This window comes from Dermacentor variabilis, chromosome 1, assembly GCF_050947875.1.
Source record: "Dermacentor variabilis isolate Ectoservices chromosome 1, ASM5094787v1, whole genome shotgun sequence".
NCBI lineage: Eukaryota > Metazoa > Arthropoda > Arachnida > Ixodida > Ixodidae > Dermacentor > Dermacentor variabilis.
Genome location: NC_134568.1, coordinates 144,959,965 through 144,978,427, shown reverse-complemented (window position 1 = coordinate 144,978,427; position 18,463 = coordinate 144,959,965). Strand labels below are relative to the sequence as shown.

General features: G+C 44.6%; 1 protein-coding gene across 3 annotated transcripts in view; it reads right to left on the bottom strand.

Moving 5' to 3' along the window:
* Window positions 1-18,463, bottom strand: part of LOC142585952 (large proline-rich protein BAG6) — a 238,728-nt gene that overhangs the window by 22,086 nt on the left and 198,179 nt on the right. For all 3 annotated transcript variants that reach the window (XM_075697086.1, XM_075697094.1, XM_075697101.1), the window contains one exon: window positions 2,859-3,011. In XM_075697086.1, the coding sequence (XP_075553201.1) occupies window positions 2,859-3,011 (153 nt within the window). The remainder of the gene's footprint in view (window positions 1-2,858; window positions 3,012-18,463) is intronic.

Below are 18,463 nucleotides of genomic sequence, written 5' to 3'. Positions count from 1 at the left end.
AGTCATGTGGTATGCACGATGCATGCGCGCTCTGGCTGCCCTTCGAACGTCTGTGTGGTTGTTCCCATTAAACTTGTTGCTAGTCCCAGCGTGTGTCTGTCTACTTCTCTCCTGGTGTTTGCATCTTAAAGGCTGGGTTCCATCGTTTCTAAAAGTATGTACCAACAGGCCCAGCAACAGACTCTTTTAGGTAAAAATGTTTATCGTGATAGGGTTGGCGGCAATAGCTGTCAATGTAGTGTACAAGGACCTGGGAGATTTGCTGGCACTGGAGTAGGAAATTGAGTGCATGGCGGCATTTTCACGCAAGGGCAGGCAAATATTGTGGCGAAGCTGCTGCTGCAGGTGGCTACTCTTTGCTCTCGCACGCCTCATGCCATTTTTTGTTTACAAGGGATCTAGAGGGCAGAAAATGTATCATACTATCGCAGTTTGGCGATGTACTGAACATTGGTGCTGAAAGAGCACATTTTCCAGGAACCCATGAACTGGTAAAAGAAGAAGCATAACTGTATTGAGTAATTTCTTCGTGTTCTCGATTGCGAATATTGACGCCATGAAATCATACATACTGGTCATGCAACGAAGTTCTACTGTATCCAATTTGTCCTCTTGAGATACTCTTAAAGAGCCCCTCACCAGGTCTGACCATTTTGAGCTGACAAGCGCAGAGCATACATTGCACGATAATCATGTATGCAAAGTATTGCATCACTATGCGCCGCGGAAAGATCTGAAATTTCAAACCGAACTCCGTTTTTTCCTTTTCCTCGAGGCCGCCGCGCTCCAAGCCGAACTGTGACCTAATCGCGCCCCTGCGCCTACGTAATCGTGTCTGCAGAATGGCATCGCTTGTGGCGACACGTGACTTCGAGAATCATTCAAGACAACATCTGTTATCTGTGCGATCTGTTGCTTGAATTGATGAAGTTTAGAGAAATAATAAAACACACAAATGGAATGTCTGCGTGTTTTTTGTTTTACTTCGCACTGAAGCAAGAAAGATGTACTTCCGCTTCGTCTGCTTGTTCCCACGGTCGTATGGTCACGTGTGCAGGTACCAAAACTATGCCATTTTTTACCGTGTTACAGTCATGCTCTGCAATCCGCTTGTTCTGCCTCAGTATTAGTGTAGCACTGAATTATACTGCTAGTCACGTTTCCTTGTGCACAGCGTGCAGGATTGGGCGCTGCACAAGCGAGACAACCGCTCGCGCGCGACACCGTCGGGGGAAGTGCGTAGCGCCGGGGGGGAGGAAAAAAAAAAAAAAAGCAAGCAAGGAGCACAAAAAAAAAAAGAAGAAGAAGAAGAAGAAGAAGGCGGGGCTTGTGACGTACGCGCCACGCGATCCTCGAGGTCCGGTATGGGAGAACGCAGGGAAGGAATTTCGCTTGCGTAGGCTAGACGGGACGAGTGGAGAGAGCGTCTTGCTTGACAGTGGAGCCCGCCTGCTGAAATCATGGGTTCGCGGCACTGAAATATTTCTATCTCAGCTATTAATGAGCTGATTTGAAAAATGTTTGCGGCAGAACGCTTCCTAGAGGATACGTAACAACTTCCAGCGTATAACCAAAATTTGCTATGGGGCCTGGTGAGGGGCCCTTTAATGGATGCAGTTTGCAGAACTGCGACCTCTGTTTTTGGTGTAGAGGTACGAATATGTAAACTTTGAGCTTCGATTTTTTTTTTTTTTAGCTTACGAGTTCTGGGGAATTTTTGTAAAAAATTCCAGACCCTAAATCATAATTCTGCTTCCTATAGTCACTAAACTATAAATTTCTTCCTCAAATGGAACAAACATATCAAACAGTCCAGGGGTTGTCTCATAAGAGCATTTCTGCCTTTTATATGTACATATTTGAATAGGCGGCATCGGAGTTGGGCTTGAGCTAAAGTGGTCAGCCAATGCATTAGGGCTCCATTGTGGAAAGTTTTGCGCACACTGAACGAGGACAACAAGAAAAGGACACGAAGACCAGCACAGTCTGTCTGCGCTGGTCTTTGTGACCTTATTTTTTTTTTGTTCATGCGCAAAACTTTCCCCAATGAAGTCAAACCAACTAGGCCGCCTTTCAGTCTTATTGCATTAAGGCTCTATTGCGACTGGGTCGGGGATTCGTCACAACTACACTTTAATTGTATGTTTTAAGCCGGTATGTAGTAGATACTAACAAAGTTTTACTGCATATGCTTATAACGAATACTGGGTATAACGAAGGCATTTTTGTGTCACATGTGACTTCGCTATATATATAGTGAGGTTCGGCAGAATAATAATGAGAAGGCAACGAGCTGTAATAAATTTGGTTATTTGAGCCAATAAATAATCCTGCACTACCATTTGAACAAGCTCTTCTACAAGAAATATTGTGCATATGAATTTGTAGACAACATGTTCTGTTGATGAGATACATGAAGTGAATGCATTTGAGCATTATTTTACATGAACCTATGTGTTATGCATATTTTGTGATGAAGTGCGATGGAACTAAGTATTTTTGAGGAGCTGCTTCGGTTTTTACCACTACAAAGGTTTAGAGTACTTTTCAAGGCATGGCATCATAACTTTGAAATGAAGAAGACACTTCAGAAAGCTTATAAGGCACAGTTCTGTTGTAAAAAAGAAAATTGTGCAAAAAAATGCCAACAGAAAAACTTTTTACAGTTTCCTTTGCAGATTCCCATGAGATTTCCAGGGGGAATTTTGTTTTTTTGTTTATTATACTCATTATTTCATTACATCTCGTCATTATAATGAGGTTCAAATGTGCACCAGTATGTTGTCATGCAAAAACTATGCAAGAAGAAGCTATGACAAATTCTTTATATCTTCAAAGTAAAGAAATTTAGTCCTTACTGATGGTACAGAGGCATGCCAGGATTCTGAACCCAAGATGACAGGGAGTGGTTCCTCTTCCATTGGGGGTGGTACTGGCCGATTCTCTGGGGTTATGCTTGCAGCTCCCCCATTGTTTAGACTTTGAGTGCTATGCACAGCACAACTCTGACCCTGTAAAAGAAGAGAAATAGTGGCACTTTTGCCATTTACCTTTATAGAAAAAAAATATTCATAAACCTTTAGCCCAGCAAAAATTAAGATGAAATGCATGTACATCTTGTCCCCAGGATCATTGGAATCAGCAACTACTTACATGGTAGTCAGCTAATTTATGATCAACAAGAAGTTTCAAAAGACGGCAAGCAATTTTTGCAGACAGCAATACACCGATAACAACAGAAATGCAACAAAGGTTACTATCTTGGTGCATTTGAAAGTATTTGCTTGCAAAAAGAAAATTGGTTACTTTCATGTCTGTTACAAGGCTTGAATATACAGTGGACTCCCATTAGGATGAACCCAGTTGAGCCGAATTTTTAGATGCGAGGAAAAATGTGTGAACATTTGGTTGGTTAAGGTGAAAACCTGCAACCACTACCGACATCTGCCACTCTGACAGGAGGCAACTCTCTCAGCTACACAAGAAGTAAATGATGTTTGTGTGGACATAAACAGCTGCACCAGCGTTCGACAATGGCATGGAAACCTGCAGAGCTAACATCACAGAAACAATAATTGAGGAGGTCCTCCAGGTGCCTCTGCAGCTTGCCAAGTATGGTGAGGACACTGCCCAGGAGCCACAAGAACCAGCTTCAAATATGACGCAACTGATAATGCACTGAATGTTTTAATGCATTTCTTTTTTCAACACGAGTCCAATGAAGATATTTTGAGAGAATAAAAATATTAGCTTTCATGAAAGCACAAAGATTTACGCAACATGGGAAGCAACAATTACTCAATAGATTAATTATGTAAAAGTGCATAAAGCAACACTTTGTATCATGCAACTTCAATAAATGCCTCTTTTTAAATCTGCCTTTTGATTTTAGTTCCATTGTGTTGTGGATATTTGGGTGCACCAGGAGTACCAGGTTTTGAGTTTTGTATATCTCTCCTGTTAAGGTGAACTTTTGATAAGATGAACAGATTTTCACGGTTCCTTCGAGTTCGTCTAAGTGGGAGTCAATTGCACTGCATTTTTTTTTTCAATTTTAGTAATGAATATTTTTCGTCACTCTACAATCTCATGACAAGCGTTTGTCTGTTTTCCCACATACAATTTTGGCTTTGCTTATTTTGTTTAACCCTTTGTGGTCATGTGTCAGGCCCCTCTCAACATCCGTAAATATTTGTTCCGGCCAGATGTCGGACAACACCTGATGGGCGCATGCTCGTGTCAGCTGGTTATATTAAAGCCCCTTAATATAGAAAGTAGCCAAAACTCTCCTCCACTCTCGCACTTTCCTCCTCAATATCCTTATTATTGTTATTTTATGGGGTTTTACGTGCCAAAGCCACTTTCTGATTATGAGGCACGCCATAGTGGAGGACTCCGGAAATTTCGACCACCTGGGGTTCTTTAACGTGCACCTAAATCTAAGTACACGGGTGTTTTCGCATTTTGCCCCCATCGAAATGCGGCCGCCGTGGCCGGGATTCGATCCCGCGACCTTGTGCTCAGCAGCCTAACACCATAGCCACTGAGCGACCACGGCGGGTCCTCAATATCCTCTCCCAGCCAGCTGTGTGCTCTGCGCACAGCACGCTGAGAAGGCCACCATGTGGGCGCCGGCCATATGCATCCGCTGGCGCCCGCGAGCGCACCTAAGTTAATGTTTTCATTTATGTTCTACTATAAAACAAAAACGTACGAAAGTGGTGGGACATGCTTGACCCTACCATGAGCCCCCTTAATCATCTTCTCGTTTGCGCAATGAAAGCGTTAAGTGTGAACGCTTGCGGCAGGAACAATAAGTGTGTACTACTACAGCCCACATAGGCTTTCGCATTTTAATACCGGTCATATTAACAGTGTACAGTTTTAATGGTAGAATATGTACATTATATATTTGTACGTTCCTCCATACTTTTCAGCCCACTGACGTTATGCTAAATGCAGATTTTATCTAGTGCAGAATTTTCGAAGAAATGCTGCTGTTTATGAAGCTGCTCCCGAGTGGTTTTAGAGGCCGGATAGTTTCTTGGTGCCTCGGAGTGATTTACATGCAGCGGCTTTATTACTTGTTCACTAAAAAAATTCACAGCTGCTTGAAATACATTTTTTGCATGATCTTGAGGGAGAAACAATTTTACTGACCATTTGGAGAAGTTGCCTGGCCAAGCAATTGACTTGAAATCTCTGGATTATTACTGATGTCAATTGATAATTAGATTAAGTTAGAGAAATATTACGTTCTCTGGATGAAGTATCTAGGCCATCGATGGCACTTTATGAGACCCTCAGATAACCGTGTCAAATCAATATTTAGCGCTGTAAAGCGTGGCCATAAAGGACGTAGTCATTTTGTGATTGATAGCTGGAAAGAAATAATTCGTACCATTTTCTGAATTACCAAGGTCACGAACCTGGAAATATTTTTCAAAATATATTTCAGTGTATATCCAACTCAGATCACCTGTGAAGGAAACCAACAGTCGGTGATACCAAGAAACATAAGGGAGTATTTCTACCTTTTTTTAAAGTTGCGGCGTTATATACTTCAAAATTGATTGTGTAATCATTTATGAAAGAAATAATTGATTAGAAAGTTCGATCAGGTTCCACGTGACACCCGCAGTAATACAGGACATACCACGTCCGCTGCTATGGAGGAAGGCGACGTTGGTCAACACTCTCGAAATTAACTTACACTTGACATAAATACCCAGAAAAGTTAAGATAGGACAGCCTTCACTGTAGCTTTGAGATATGACACCGTCGATGTAAGTTTGTAGCGCACCGGACACGAAATTCGGAGGTTGTGGGTCGGATCCCACCAGCGGTGCACGGTTGTTTTTCCTCTACTTTCTAATCGATTACTTATTTCATAAATTATTACACAATTAATTTTGAAGTATTTAACACAACTTAAAAAGAAAAAAAATAGAAACATTCCCCTATGCTTGCCTTGGTTCTGCCGACAGATGGTTTCCTTCATGTGTATGTCATAACGACAGCCTCAGTTCCCTCCCCTTGTCTGCAGATCATCTGTAGCCTCGCGTGAAAAGGAATTTACTGACTCCTTCCTTGAATGAAGCTAGGTTTCAGAAAAGCGCTAGCATGGTCATTTTTTGTTATTCTCAATTTCACTGGCTCATCCATGGTCATTTTTTAAGTCAGTGATTATTAGTCTGCCATTACAGGCGAGTCATCATTAATTATTGTCAACGTTACTTATTCATTCCTAATCACACTCAGTTTTATTTGCCATTGTTATTCACAGTAATTATTGCACAGTCAGTCTGTGCCTTCATGGCCCTCCTAATGCTGTTGCATTAAAAATCACGTTTGCTATCCTGCGACAAGACAGAAGCACTCCTATTAGCTATCAACAAAATAAACGTCTGCATTCCAAGCATTTTTGCAGAAAATCTGCATCAAGATTAGAAATTGAAGTAACAACACACAAGGCAATGCCATCGAATGAAGAGAATAATGTTCAAGACGAGGCAAATGATAAGCGAATTAAGTAAGGTTCTCCACGTTCTCATGAACTCGTAATAACCTTGAAGTATACACAGTCATATAAAGAGAGAGAGAGTGCAAGGACAGGAAAGGCAAGGAGGTCAACCAGACAAGCACCCAGTTTGCTACCCTACACAGGGTGTCTTCCAAGTTAACATTTCTAAATTCCCCGAGTTTTCCAGGTTTTCCCTGAGTGCCTATGCAAAATTCCCTGAGTGATGCAGAACTGTTTTTTGCCAAGCCAAGCTGAAACCATATCGCCCGGTGCTGTCACTCTCTAGTAAGCATATGAAATAAAAAATAAAAAAAAATGACAATCCAATTTGAATACTAAGGAGTAGTGTTTATGTTATTCAAAAAGAGAATAGAAGGGAGAAGTTAGTAAAATGCACAGCAAATAAAATCTCTTAAAAAAAAATTGCAAATCAAGTCAGACATTTTCAAATACGAATAAAAAAGGAGATGCATACAAAAGCAAATATTTTCGAATATGGGCTATTTGGATCAACTGATAGCAAGCTCAGTGGTATGAGGACCGAACTTGGTCACAATTGAGATTCTCTCTCAACAGCTCGTAAGTCAACCTCAACTGTTCTGACATACTCTCAGCCCGCGCACGACGCCTCAGTGTTGTGTTTCACCTATTTAAAGAGTTTATTTTGGCTTGGATGACAGGCACATTCGAAGATGCTCTGAAGGCCTGTCGGTACACGTATTAGGCGTATCGGTGCTCGTGCTCCGACAGGAAATACCGGGTGCACGCGTGTATAGTTAACGAATACATACTGTGTCCCATGGCAATAGCCCCTTCCCACGCTTGTTATGCTTCACTGCAATACTTTTGCATATGCTTCACCAAGTAACATATCTGTACAGAGGCGAAGCTGACTTTCAGGATCTGACATTAAGCAACGCACCATGCTTTCCAAGCTTCTAAGCCAATCGTGAAGACCGCAAAGGCGGAGTCCATGCCATTGCTGACAGCAGTGAATTCTTTCAATAAAAAAACATGACACCCACCGGCAAGAAGCTTCATAGCGAACGCTGAAGCAGCTAGGCCTAGCATTGCCACAGTGGTGGCTATGGCTGCCAGCGGATCTGCGTGCGAGAGCGCCGATTTGAGCCGGCGAGGTAATCAAAATGGCAGCAGTGGTGGCGTTAATGCCGTTTCGGACCTGCGGTCACGGCAAAACATCCGGAAAATCGGACGGCGAAGAGTTCTTGCGTCCGAAATTTCAGACGTTCTGATACAAATTGATTCTATGCAGCACGTGGTGGTGCCGCGAAGCTGTCCAAATCATTGTGAATCCGGAAAGTCGGTCGTTGACTGTACACTGGTAGCACCTCCAGCCGACGACAGGACGTCAAAGACGATTCATTACGATTCGTGTCTGTTACTCGAGCCAGCATTACCGCGACTTTCGACCCTTTCAATAAAATTACACCTAATTTTCCCTGATAGAGGCACAAATTCCCCGAGTTTTCCCTGAGTTTTTCCAGACTACTGAAAATCCCCGAGAATTCCCGGTTTTCCCGGTTGGTAGACACCCTGCTTCACCACTGGGGGTGGGGGAAAGAGAAAAAGAGAGAGAAAGTGAGCACTGAGTGCGTGTGGGAGGATGCACAGGGACACTGTACAAGTGCACAAATCGCTTTTCATGCCGATGACTGGTATGGCCATGGTCCGAGTATCTTTGACTTGGAGAATGGTTTTAAGTCCAGTCAACTTTAGGTTGCCCATAGAGAGAGGCACGCCGTAGCGAGGGCAGGTGCACAATAGGTACTCAATGGTTTCCTTGCACCTACAGGATCCGCACACCGAGCTCTCGGCCATTCCCATACGATAGAAGCACACGCCACTCCCAGCCACAAATGGCACAGCAAGGTTGTTTTGTCTTGGGAAAGGCTAGATGGCAGTTGTAGCCGTAGCATGGGGTCCAGTTTATGCAATTGGCTATTGGAGGCACTTGAACGCCAGAAAGCTTGTGACTTTTTGTGTGTAAGCAGGCAAAGTTCCCTAGCAGCGTCTGACCTCACAAAAGGTATTGGATGCATCTGGGTGTCTTCGTCGGCAGACTGAGCAGCCCTGTTAGCAAAGTTGTTGCTGACAATGCCACAGTGAGCAGGAATCCATTGAAAGGTAATGTTGTGCCCTGTTTCCAGAGCATGGTGGTGCACTTCCCTTATGTTGGATATCATCTGCTCGTAAGTTCTGTGATGTAATGCAGACTTGATACTGGGAAGATCTGCCTTAGATTAACAATACGACCCATTTCTCTGTTGGCTCTTCGGTGGCATATGCCATAGTGGCATGGAGAGCTGCAATTTCTGCCGACATCGATGTAGTCATGTGTGACAATTTGAATTTAACTGTAACCTGCTTAGCTGGAACAACGAATGTGGCAGTCGAGCGGGTTGGCGAGGTCGAACCGTCACTACATCTATATGTATGCAGTTGTGATACATCTAGTGCAGTAATAGGAGCGTCAGTTGCATCAGAGCTGGCGATGGATGACTGGCCTTCTTTATAATTCTGGGACAGTCGTTTAAGTACAGAGAAATACACCGCACCTCACAGAGCACAGTATGCTTGGTCGGAATGAAGTCCTTACAGCCGATGCTATGAATCCACTTCTTTCTACGTAAGGTGTCATTTTTTTCTTTGAGGGATGGTGAACAGCGTGAAGCCATTTTCACGCCGGCTGGTTCACTGAAACGCACAGCACCCGGGTAAAACAAACACCACATAAAAAGCCGACCTTCAAGAGTCGGAGCGTACCCCTCGTGATGGAGCTTGACTCGCAACACAGGCGGCCTGCAAATGGTGCTCAGAATCATCGCTCAGAAAAGCGCCGATTCGAAAGGCAGGAGAGGAGGGTGTGCGAGGGTCTTCGGCGCGGTAGCAGAGTTCAAAGAAAGTCGGTACTTTCAAATTATCAAGGGACTTTAGGTTATTTGGGTTGGTAGCGCCACCTTTCAGGAATTTTTTCAACTAATAAGTGCACTTCACAATGTATCCAGATGTGTTGAGCAATTTTTTTCTTTCTCCAAGTTTGAAGGCATGTTTGAGCAATTTGTAGCCTGAAGCTACGTCAGGATGACAATGTTTTCTGTGCGTGCATTTCATGGACGAAATTCAGGTGAGTTCAGCGAATGGGAAAATGATTCTAATGCCGTGGATGAATATGTTTTGCCTTCAGATGGTCAGCAAACATCTTTGGATGAGAGCACTTTAGAAGAAAGTAACAATTAGCAAACTACAGATTGGTAATGCAAATCCTGGCTTCCACCTAAGACAGTGCTTTGAGTGCTACCAAACAGTGCTCAAGTACTTGACTGCCTCGGGAATGCATACATTTTCTGAAATAATTCCCTCAACATGAGTTTTTTTTTACCTCAGTACTCCTTCTGCAAGGCATCTAAATGCATGAAATTTGCATGAAAATGCATGAAAAATTGGGTAAATGTAAATGACCGGATAGGGTCAAAAGCTGAATGTTTGGTCAGTGCAATAAGCAGGGTGTCTTCAAAATTGACATTTCCAAATTCCTTGAGTTTTCCAGGTTCAGGGTGTCTATCAAATTGACGTTTCCAAATTCCCTGAGTTTTCCAGGTCTTCATTGAGTGCCTTTGCAAAATTTCTTGAGTGACACAGAACCTCGTTTTATGTCCAGTGGGCTGACACCATGTCACCCGATGCTGTCACTCTATAGTAAGCACGTTAAAAAATGAAAAAAAAAAAAAATGAATGAACCAAGTTTGAATGGTAAGGGAGTAGTGTCTATTTTATTCAAAAAGAAAACAAAAGAGGGGTTAGTAAAATGCACAGCTAATAAAATATCTTCTAAAAAATTGTAAAACCCATTGCATCATCATCATCATCAGCCTGGTTACACCCACTGCAGGGCAAAGGCCTCTCCCATACTTCTCCAACAATCCCGGTCATGTACTAATTGTGGCCATGTCGTCCCTGCAAACTTCTTAATCTCATCCGCCCACCTAACTTTCTGCCGCCCCCTGCTATGCTTCCCTTCCCTTGGAATCCAGTCCGTAACCCTTAATGACCATCGGTTATCTTCCCTCCTCATTACATGTCCTGCCCATGCCCATTTCTTTTTCTTGATTTCAACTAAGATGTCATTAACTCGCATTTGTTCCCTCACCCAATCTGCTCTTTTCTTATCCCTTAACGTTACACCCATCACTCTTCTTTCCATAGCTCGTTGCGTCGTCCTCAATTTCAGCAGAACCCTTTTCGTAAGCCTCCAGGTTTCTGCCCCATACGTGAGTACTGGTAACACACAGCTGTTATACACTTTCCTTTTGAGGGATAGTGGCAACCTGCTGTTCATGATTTGAGAATGCCTGCCAAACGCACCCCAGCCCATTCTTATTCTTCTGATTATTTCCGTCTCATGATCCGGATCCGCCGTCACTACCTGCCCTGAATAGATGTATTCCCTTACGACTTCCAGTGCCTCGCTGCCTATTGTAAATAGCTGTTCTCTCCCGAGACTGTTAAGCATTACTTTAGTTTTCTGCATATTAATTTTTAGACCCACTCTTCTGCTTTGCCTCTCCAGGTCAGTGAGCATGCATTGCAATTGGTCCCCTGAGTTACTAAGCAAGGCAATATCATCAGCGAATCGCATGTTACTAACGTATTCTCCATTAACTCTTATCCCCAATTCTTCCCAATCCAGGTCTCTAAATACCTCCTGTAAACATGCTGTGAATAGCATTGGAGAGATCGTATCTCCCTGCCTGATGCCTTTCGTTATTGGGATTTTGTTGCTTTCTTTATGGAGGACTACGGTGGCTGTGGAGACGCTATAGATATCTTTCAGTATTTTTACATACGGCTCGTCTACACCCTGGTTCCGTAATGCCTCCATGACTGCTGAGGTTTCAACAAAATCAAACGCTTTCGCGTAATCAATGAAAGCTATATATAAGGGTTGGTTATATTCCACACATTTCTCTATCACCTGATTGACAGTGTGAATATGGTCTATTGTTGAGTAGCCTTTACAGAATCCTGCCTGGTCCTTTGCTTGACAGAAGTCTAAGGTGTTCCTGATTGTATTTGCGATTACCTTAGTAAATAGTTTGTAGGTAACTGACAGTAAGCTGATCGGTCTATAATTTTTAAAGTCATTGGTGTCCCCTTTCTTATGGATTAGGATTATGTTAGCGTTCTTCCAAGATTCCGGTACGCTCGAGGTCATGAGGCATTGCGTATACAGGGTGGCCAGTTTCTCTAGAACAATCTGTCCACCACCCATTGCAAACTGAGTCAAATATTTTCAAATACAAATAAAAAAAGATCCATACAGAAGGAAATATTTTCAAATATGAGCTATTTTCATCAACTGATAGCAAGCTCATTGGTATAAAGCCCGAACTTTGTCACAAGTGAGATTCTCTCTCAGCAGCTGGAAAGTCAACCTCGAGCCTGTTGTTGTGCACAGGCTGCAGCATCAGCATGGCGTAGCTGATCGATAGCTGCCTGCTCAGGAGCACATATAATGCGTGGCCTACTCATTTTGGAGCTGGAGAGAAACTGCTGCGTGTGGGCTCAGCTGCAATGGAGAGAACAACAATGTCACTACTGGCACAGCCAATCACATGTCTTTCTGGGGAGTTTTTGGTGTACAGGCAACAGACGGATAGATGAAAGAATCGGCTACCCCCCCCATATACAACTTCGCTCTAACTAAAAAGACTTAATCTAGTTTCAATAGTAAGGAGTAGTGTTTATTTCATACAAAAAGAAAACAGAAGGAACGGTTTAGTAAAATACACAGTGAATCAAATATCTTCGAAAAAAAAAAATATGGTAAAGCCCACTGCAAATCGAGCCAAAAATTTCAAGTATGAGCTATTTCCATCAACTGATAGCAAGCTCATTGGTATGAGGCCCAAACTTTGTCACAAGTAAGATTCTCTCTCTGCAGCTGGAAGGTCAGCCTCAACTGTCCCAACATACTTTCAGCCCGTGCCCAACACCTCAGTGTTGCGTTTCACTACTTTCAAGAGTTTATTTTGGTTTGGATAAGGTACTCCTGCATCTCGGTGTCAGCCAACACTTTGCTTTTTGAGCTCAAGCTCCTTCAAAGAAGTGGCAGCACGCTTCCTTTCCCATTCATTCCTCCATGCATCGGCTCTTTCTGTTCTTGTCCTCCTCCTGCCGCTCATTCACCCCACAGACCATTTGAAGCATCCTCTTGCCAAAGTCAGTTGTAAAGTCAACGTCCAATTTTTCGGACTCCCTAGGGGCCACAAAAACGTCCCAAAAACCGGGCAGTCCAAAAAAATAAATGCACGTCTTTTACTGGAGCTCAAATCGCCAGACACGTCTGAAAAAGTCCCGCAGGCCAGCCAGTACACTTATTAGGCATATCTGTGCTCGTACTGGACAGGAGATGGCAGGTGCACACATGTATAAGTAAGGAATACGTATTGTGTCCAGTGACAATTGCCCCTTCCCATGCTCATGCTTCACTGCAATACTTCGCCTATGCTTCCGCACGTTACATTGCTAAAGCTGACTTCTGGGAACCTGCATTATGCAAGACGTTGCGCTTTCTGCGCTTCAAATGCAACTGCGAGGATGACAAAGGCAGAGTTGGTGCCATTGCTGAGAGTGGCGATTTCTTTCAATGAAAAAGATGGCACCGAATGGCAAGAAGCTCAATAGCGAACGTCGAAGCTGCTAGGCCTAGAGTTGCCGTGGTGATTGCTACGGCTGCCAGCGGATCTGCATGCGAGAGCACTAGTTCGAGGTGGCAAGATAACCAAAATGGCAGTGGTGGTGGTGGCTTCGATTAAAGCCGTTTCGGACCTACGGTTACGGCAAAAAGGTCCGGAAAATCGGACGACAAAGGGTTCTTGCATCCAAAATTTCCGGAAAATCAGGCATCCAGAAAGCCGGTCGTTGACTGTACACTGGCAACTCTTCCAGCTGACGACACGGTGTCAAAGACGCTTCGTTACAATTCCCGTTACTTGAGCCAGCAATACCGTGACTTTCGTTCCCTTTAACTAAAATTACAGCTAATTTTCCCTGATGGAAGCACTAATTCCCCGAGATTTCCCTGAATATTTCCAGGCTATTTAAAATCCCCGAGAATTGACGGTTGGATGGATGGATGGATGTTATGAGCGTCCCTTTTGGAACGAGGTGATAGGTTGTGCCACCAAGCTTTTAATTTATTGCCCAATGTCCTACTGATGTTAAAAAAAAAAGGAAAATGGAAAGAAACCCACAATGAATTCCTATAACCAAAGCTTTTGAACCCCTACTGTGAACTTTGTTTTTGTACACCTCTGTTGTTTGTCGTTTCCCTACTTTTCTTTCCCCAATCTTCCAATTGCCTCTTACTAATCTTTATTGCGGACATGTTTACTTTCCCCCTGAGCTCTTGCTGAACCCAGGGCTTTAAGGAAGCCAGTGATTCCTAAATCGACCGCTGGGCAGATATCTGAACTTTCAAATACAACATGCTCTATTGTTTCCCTAGCTTTACCGCAGCAAGCACATGCTTCTTTCTTCTTATATCTTGCTTTATAAGTGCGTGTTCTAAGGCATCCTGATCTCGCTTCGAAAAGCAATGAGCTTCCCTTTGAGTTACCATAAATTGCCTCTTTCCCGATTTCGTTTTTTCCTCTTAAGTAGTTACTTATGGCAGGTTTCTTTTCCACTGCCGCCACCCATGAGATTATCTGAGCCACTCTGACTTTCCACTTGACATTCTTTGTTGCCATGTTGCTCACCATACAGGCCACATACCTGCTGGTAAGCTTCCTAGTTCTTTTCGTCCACTGTAAATCAATGTTATTCCTGTTTGCAAAATAGTGAGCGCCACTTGTCGCACAAGAGGCAAAGCTGCAGCATGCTGTGTGCGAGGGTATGTGGTTAGAAAGTGAGTTTCATTTCTCGGCTTCTGCCTGGCCTTTACCGCGGCTGCTGCCGTGGCAGCCGCGTGCGTTTTTCACTGCGGCAAAAATAATTGAAGACGCCGTCACTCTGCTCCAGTTTTCGTACATCACACAGACTTCCGACTTCTCCAAGCGTACCATTCAAACTGATCATGTGTGGCAGTATCTGCTTTCTAAAACTGCCACTCTTCATCAGGCTCACCGGGGCTTGGCACTGAAGGAAGATGATCACGTTAAAAATAACATATATTTGGAGACTACTGATGCCAGCACAGGACGGGTGCAAGCAACATGCACTCCTTCAACAAAGAGCAGAATGTACATCGTTGACACACACTGCCGATGTGTCGCCGAGTGACCACGCTTGGTTACACAGACTGGCCTCACACAGCGGCCACTGTGCAAATCGGATCGCTTGGTTTGCTCTTTGCTACCGACAGAGTGAGAGAACCAACTGTATGTTCATTTAAGCAAGGCGTAATTTTCGAGATGCTAAAGTGCTCACGAAACTAAATGCTTTGTGACTAGCAGCATTTTCACTGCAAGCGCCATTGGCTGCTACTTCGACAACCGGGAGCTAGGCCTACCAGCTCAAGCGATCGATGACTGCCGACAAAGTCCGCAATCTGAGCTTAGCAAAGTTTACTGTCCTAATATGGCCCATCTGTAACAATGGAAAGTTTCATAGAGCTGTTTGTCTCATTACGACAGTCCTTTTTCGCACACAGTAAATATGGTAAAGTATCATACGGTGCGCCATTCTCTCGACTGCATGCACTAACTGCCACCGATGAAGACGGTAGGCTTTGCTCGATGGCCGTGGGTGCCGCCGGTTACAAAGAAAGCCTCTGGCAGCAAATGAATGCATAGTTTTTAGTGAAATCTTTAATGCAGGCATGAATATTAAGAGGCTAAATGACAATATATTTGGATATCTGTACACCGTTGGCAGAAAAGAGCAAACCAGGCGAACTGCCTTGCACGGTTGTTGCTGCGTGCTGCCCGTGCCTTCGGATGGTATGTTTCGATCACATCAGTGGTTTAGGGCTGGATGCTGATTGCCATATGAGGTGCACTTTCGACATCACTTTTTATTATGATTACATGTCAGTGACAACTGAGCGACACCACTGCGCTTTTGCAAGCTCTATCTGTCCTCGTCTATCATGAGCTTTCCACGTTTCCAACAAAATGCAGCTGCATTTAAGGGCATCTCAAAGCTTGCAGGCCGAAAGAACCGCACGGCGCTGGCATATGACAATTCAGTAGCCAGTATGACAACCATCAGTATGACAACCAGTTCTGCGAGGAGCGAGTTATAGCACAAGTTGTGTGCTGTGATGGCATCTCCGGCCGTCACTTATGCATGCTGCTTTTCTCAATGCATAGCTCTTCTTGGATGGAAACCGAAATGAACTCGTGCTCTGTTTGAAAGTGAAGCAATTTGTCCACCCATACGCATCACAACTAGCCGGCCTTTTCACGAAAAAAGTGCGATCAAAACTCCCACAAAACAGCGTCTCAAGGTGCGCTAGGGCTGCGTTGGTTGGTCCGTCTGCTCCTCGTATCTAATCATGTACAGTTGCCGACTGATTTTTCAGACTCCAAAAATTCGGACATGCTCGATTATTCGGTCTGCTTCGGGGCACCACCCCCCTTCTCCCCATAGACCATAATGTATAACAACTGCCGAAAGTTCGGACACCTTGTAAACTCTCGTCTGATTTTTCTGACACTCCTTGAGCCAACTCAAACCATGCACCGACTCTGACCGGTGCATGGTTTGACTTGCTGAACGCCATTTTTGTTTTGAACGGAGACTCCTTGCTGCCCCACGAAGTGCTGCTACTGCAAATCCCTGCTCCTCATCATCGTTTCTGCATGGTTCGTAGCTACAGCATTTCCGGTCTCAGCTTAGTAAGCCATGTCAAGACAATCCAGCAGCTGATTTGTTTCTTTCTTCGTGCACGACGCTGCGAGTAGGCCACATTTTTCATTTGTGCGACTGGTGTCGGCGTGACGGCGTGGTGATGTTTGCTTTGTGTGCTGCGTCGAGGTTGCGGTGATGCAACGCGGCATACGGAAACATAGCATCAAGGGTCTAACGGCACCGACAGTGCCCGCGCAGGCTGCGCTGGGGAATGCCGGCAAGCGAGGCCGGGAGGCCTAGGATTTGTCACCTTCCGATGAGCTTCCTACTGACGCCGAAAATGTTCTGCCGAGACCTGCGCAGTGGCTGCTTTGCGATTACGGACACCGTCTCATTTGCCGGTTTCACAGGTGCCGATACTGCTGTACTGACATGCGCAGAACTCGATGACGGCGAGATCATTTGTCAGGTTTCTGCTGTGCCGCCAGACGATGACTTCGAGTCAGAAGATGATGCACCATGTGCTACACTGCCGTCGCATGCGGAGTATGTACAAGCAGTGACTGTGCTTTCAGCTGCCTATAAAGACTGTATGACCCTCTCAGAGATTCAGGCTTATTTGATTGCGCGTAAACGGAACAGCGTGCAATGGCGCATTCACGATTTCTTCAAGCTTACTGACGAGCCCGAATAAGTGCGTGGAAATAAAGGATTTCTTTGTTTTTTCTTAATCTGCTCTTTCGGACACCTGTTTATTCGGACATTTCTGCAGTCCCCGTGAGGTCCAAATAAACGGTCGGCGACTGTAGAGAGCGCTGGTGACAGCATTTTTGCAAATCGTCAATTTCTGGTTTTCCCGGTTGGTAGACACCCTGACAGTGTTTCCAGACTCAAGCTTCGCAGAAAAATTGTTCAAAAATTTTTGCTGTGTGCTGTGCTTTATGAAAAAAACCATTTGAAATTTTGTTGAGGCTGTGGGTGCATCTCGCGTTCGTTCTCGCGTCTTGCGTTCATTTGTCGCAAAGTGCAGATATCACGAGTGCGACCTTGACTGAGCGACCATAAGCTGGGCCCTGCAAATTCAGTTCAGTGCTTCTAGACTTAACTCCATGTGCGAGCTTTCGCCATTCCGACTAGTAAGCGCACATTATAGGCATTCGCTGTTAGTTGCCGTGGATGATCGCCCTCAAGCCAAAATGCATTCCCTGTGCTGTCCTGTTTAGCCCCGTGACCTGCAGTTGTCTACAGGTATGAACATATTGTTTTGAAGCACTGCCAGAGACGAAGTGGAGGACAGTACACAAGACGACGCTCGCTGATGGCACGAGGACTGTCTTCCATCTTGTATGACTTGTATGTCAGTGGATGCGTTGTAAATACCCTGTAAATATATTGTAAACCTCTCTTCTTCCTGCAACGTTTAGGGGGCGGTTGCAGGCTCTCCCAGACGCACGATGGATGCAGCGGGTGCTCTTTGGCTGCACCAGCAATGCCAGCTCACGGCGAGAATGCTTCAGGCCCGCTGCCACCCACGCCCACCGTCATACTGGCACAACTGCTAGACCCTGGCAGCTTTTCCAGAATGGATAACAGCGACGTTGAAGATTAGCTTCAACTATACAAACAGGTGAGCACACGCAATCACTGGGACCAGATCATCGTGCTCGCTGACCTGATCTTTTACCCCATGGGAACGGCATGTATCTGGTTTGAAGCGGAAAGAGCTTGCATGCCAAGTTCAGATTTGCACTGAGTCCTATGTGACATATATTCAATTTGTTACAAGATTGACGAGAAGATAATGGAAGTAAAGAAGGTTGCACATATCCCCAAAGGAATCACGAAAATGCATTTATGCTCCTCGTCTTCAAGAACTCTTCGACAATGCAAGATATCATTTCTGAATGCCGCCGCTTCGAAGAAGCTAGAAGCTGCCACATTGCCCACCACATTTCTCGCCTTCCTAACACGACTGCCATATCTACTTGTGAGGACTGCAGTCTCCCACCTATGCGGGCTGCATCTGACAGTATTGTGTGCATCACCCGCCGGGAGATTGAAGCTGCCTCTCCAGTTCCTCCTCAGGTTCGCGCCCCTGACGATTACCACGCAACAATATCCCTC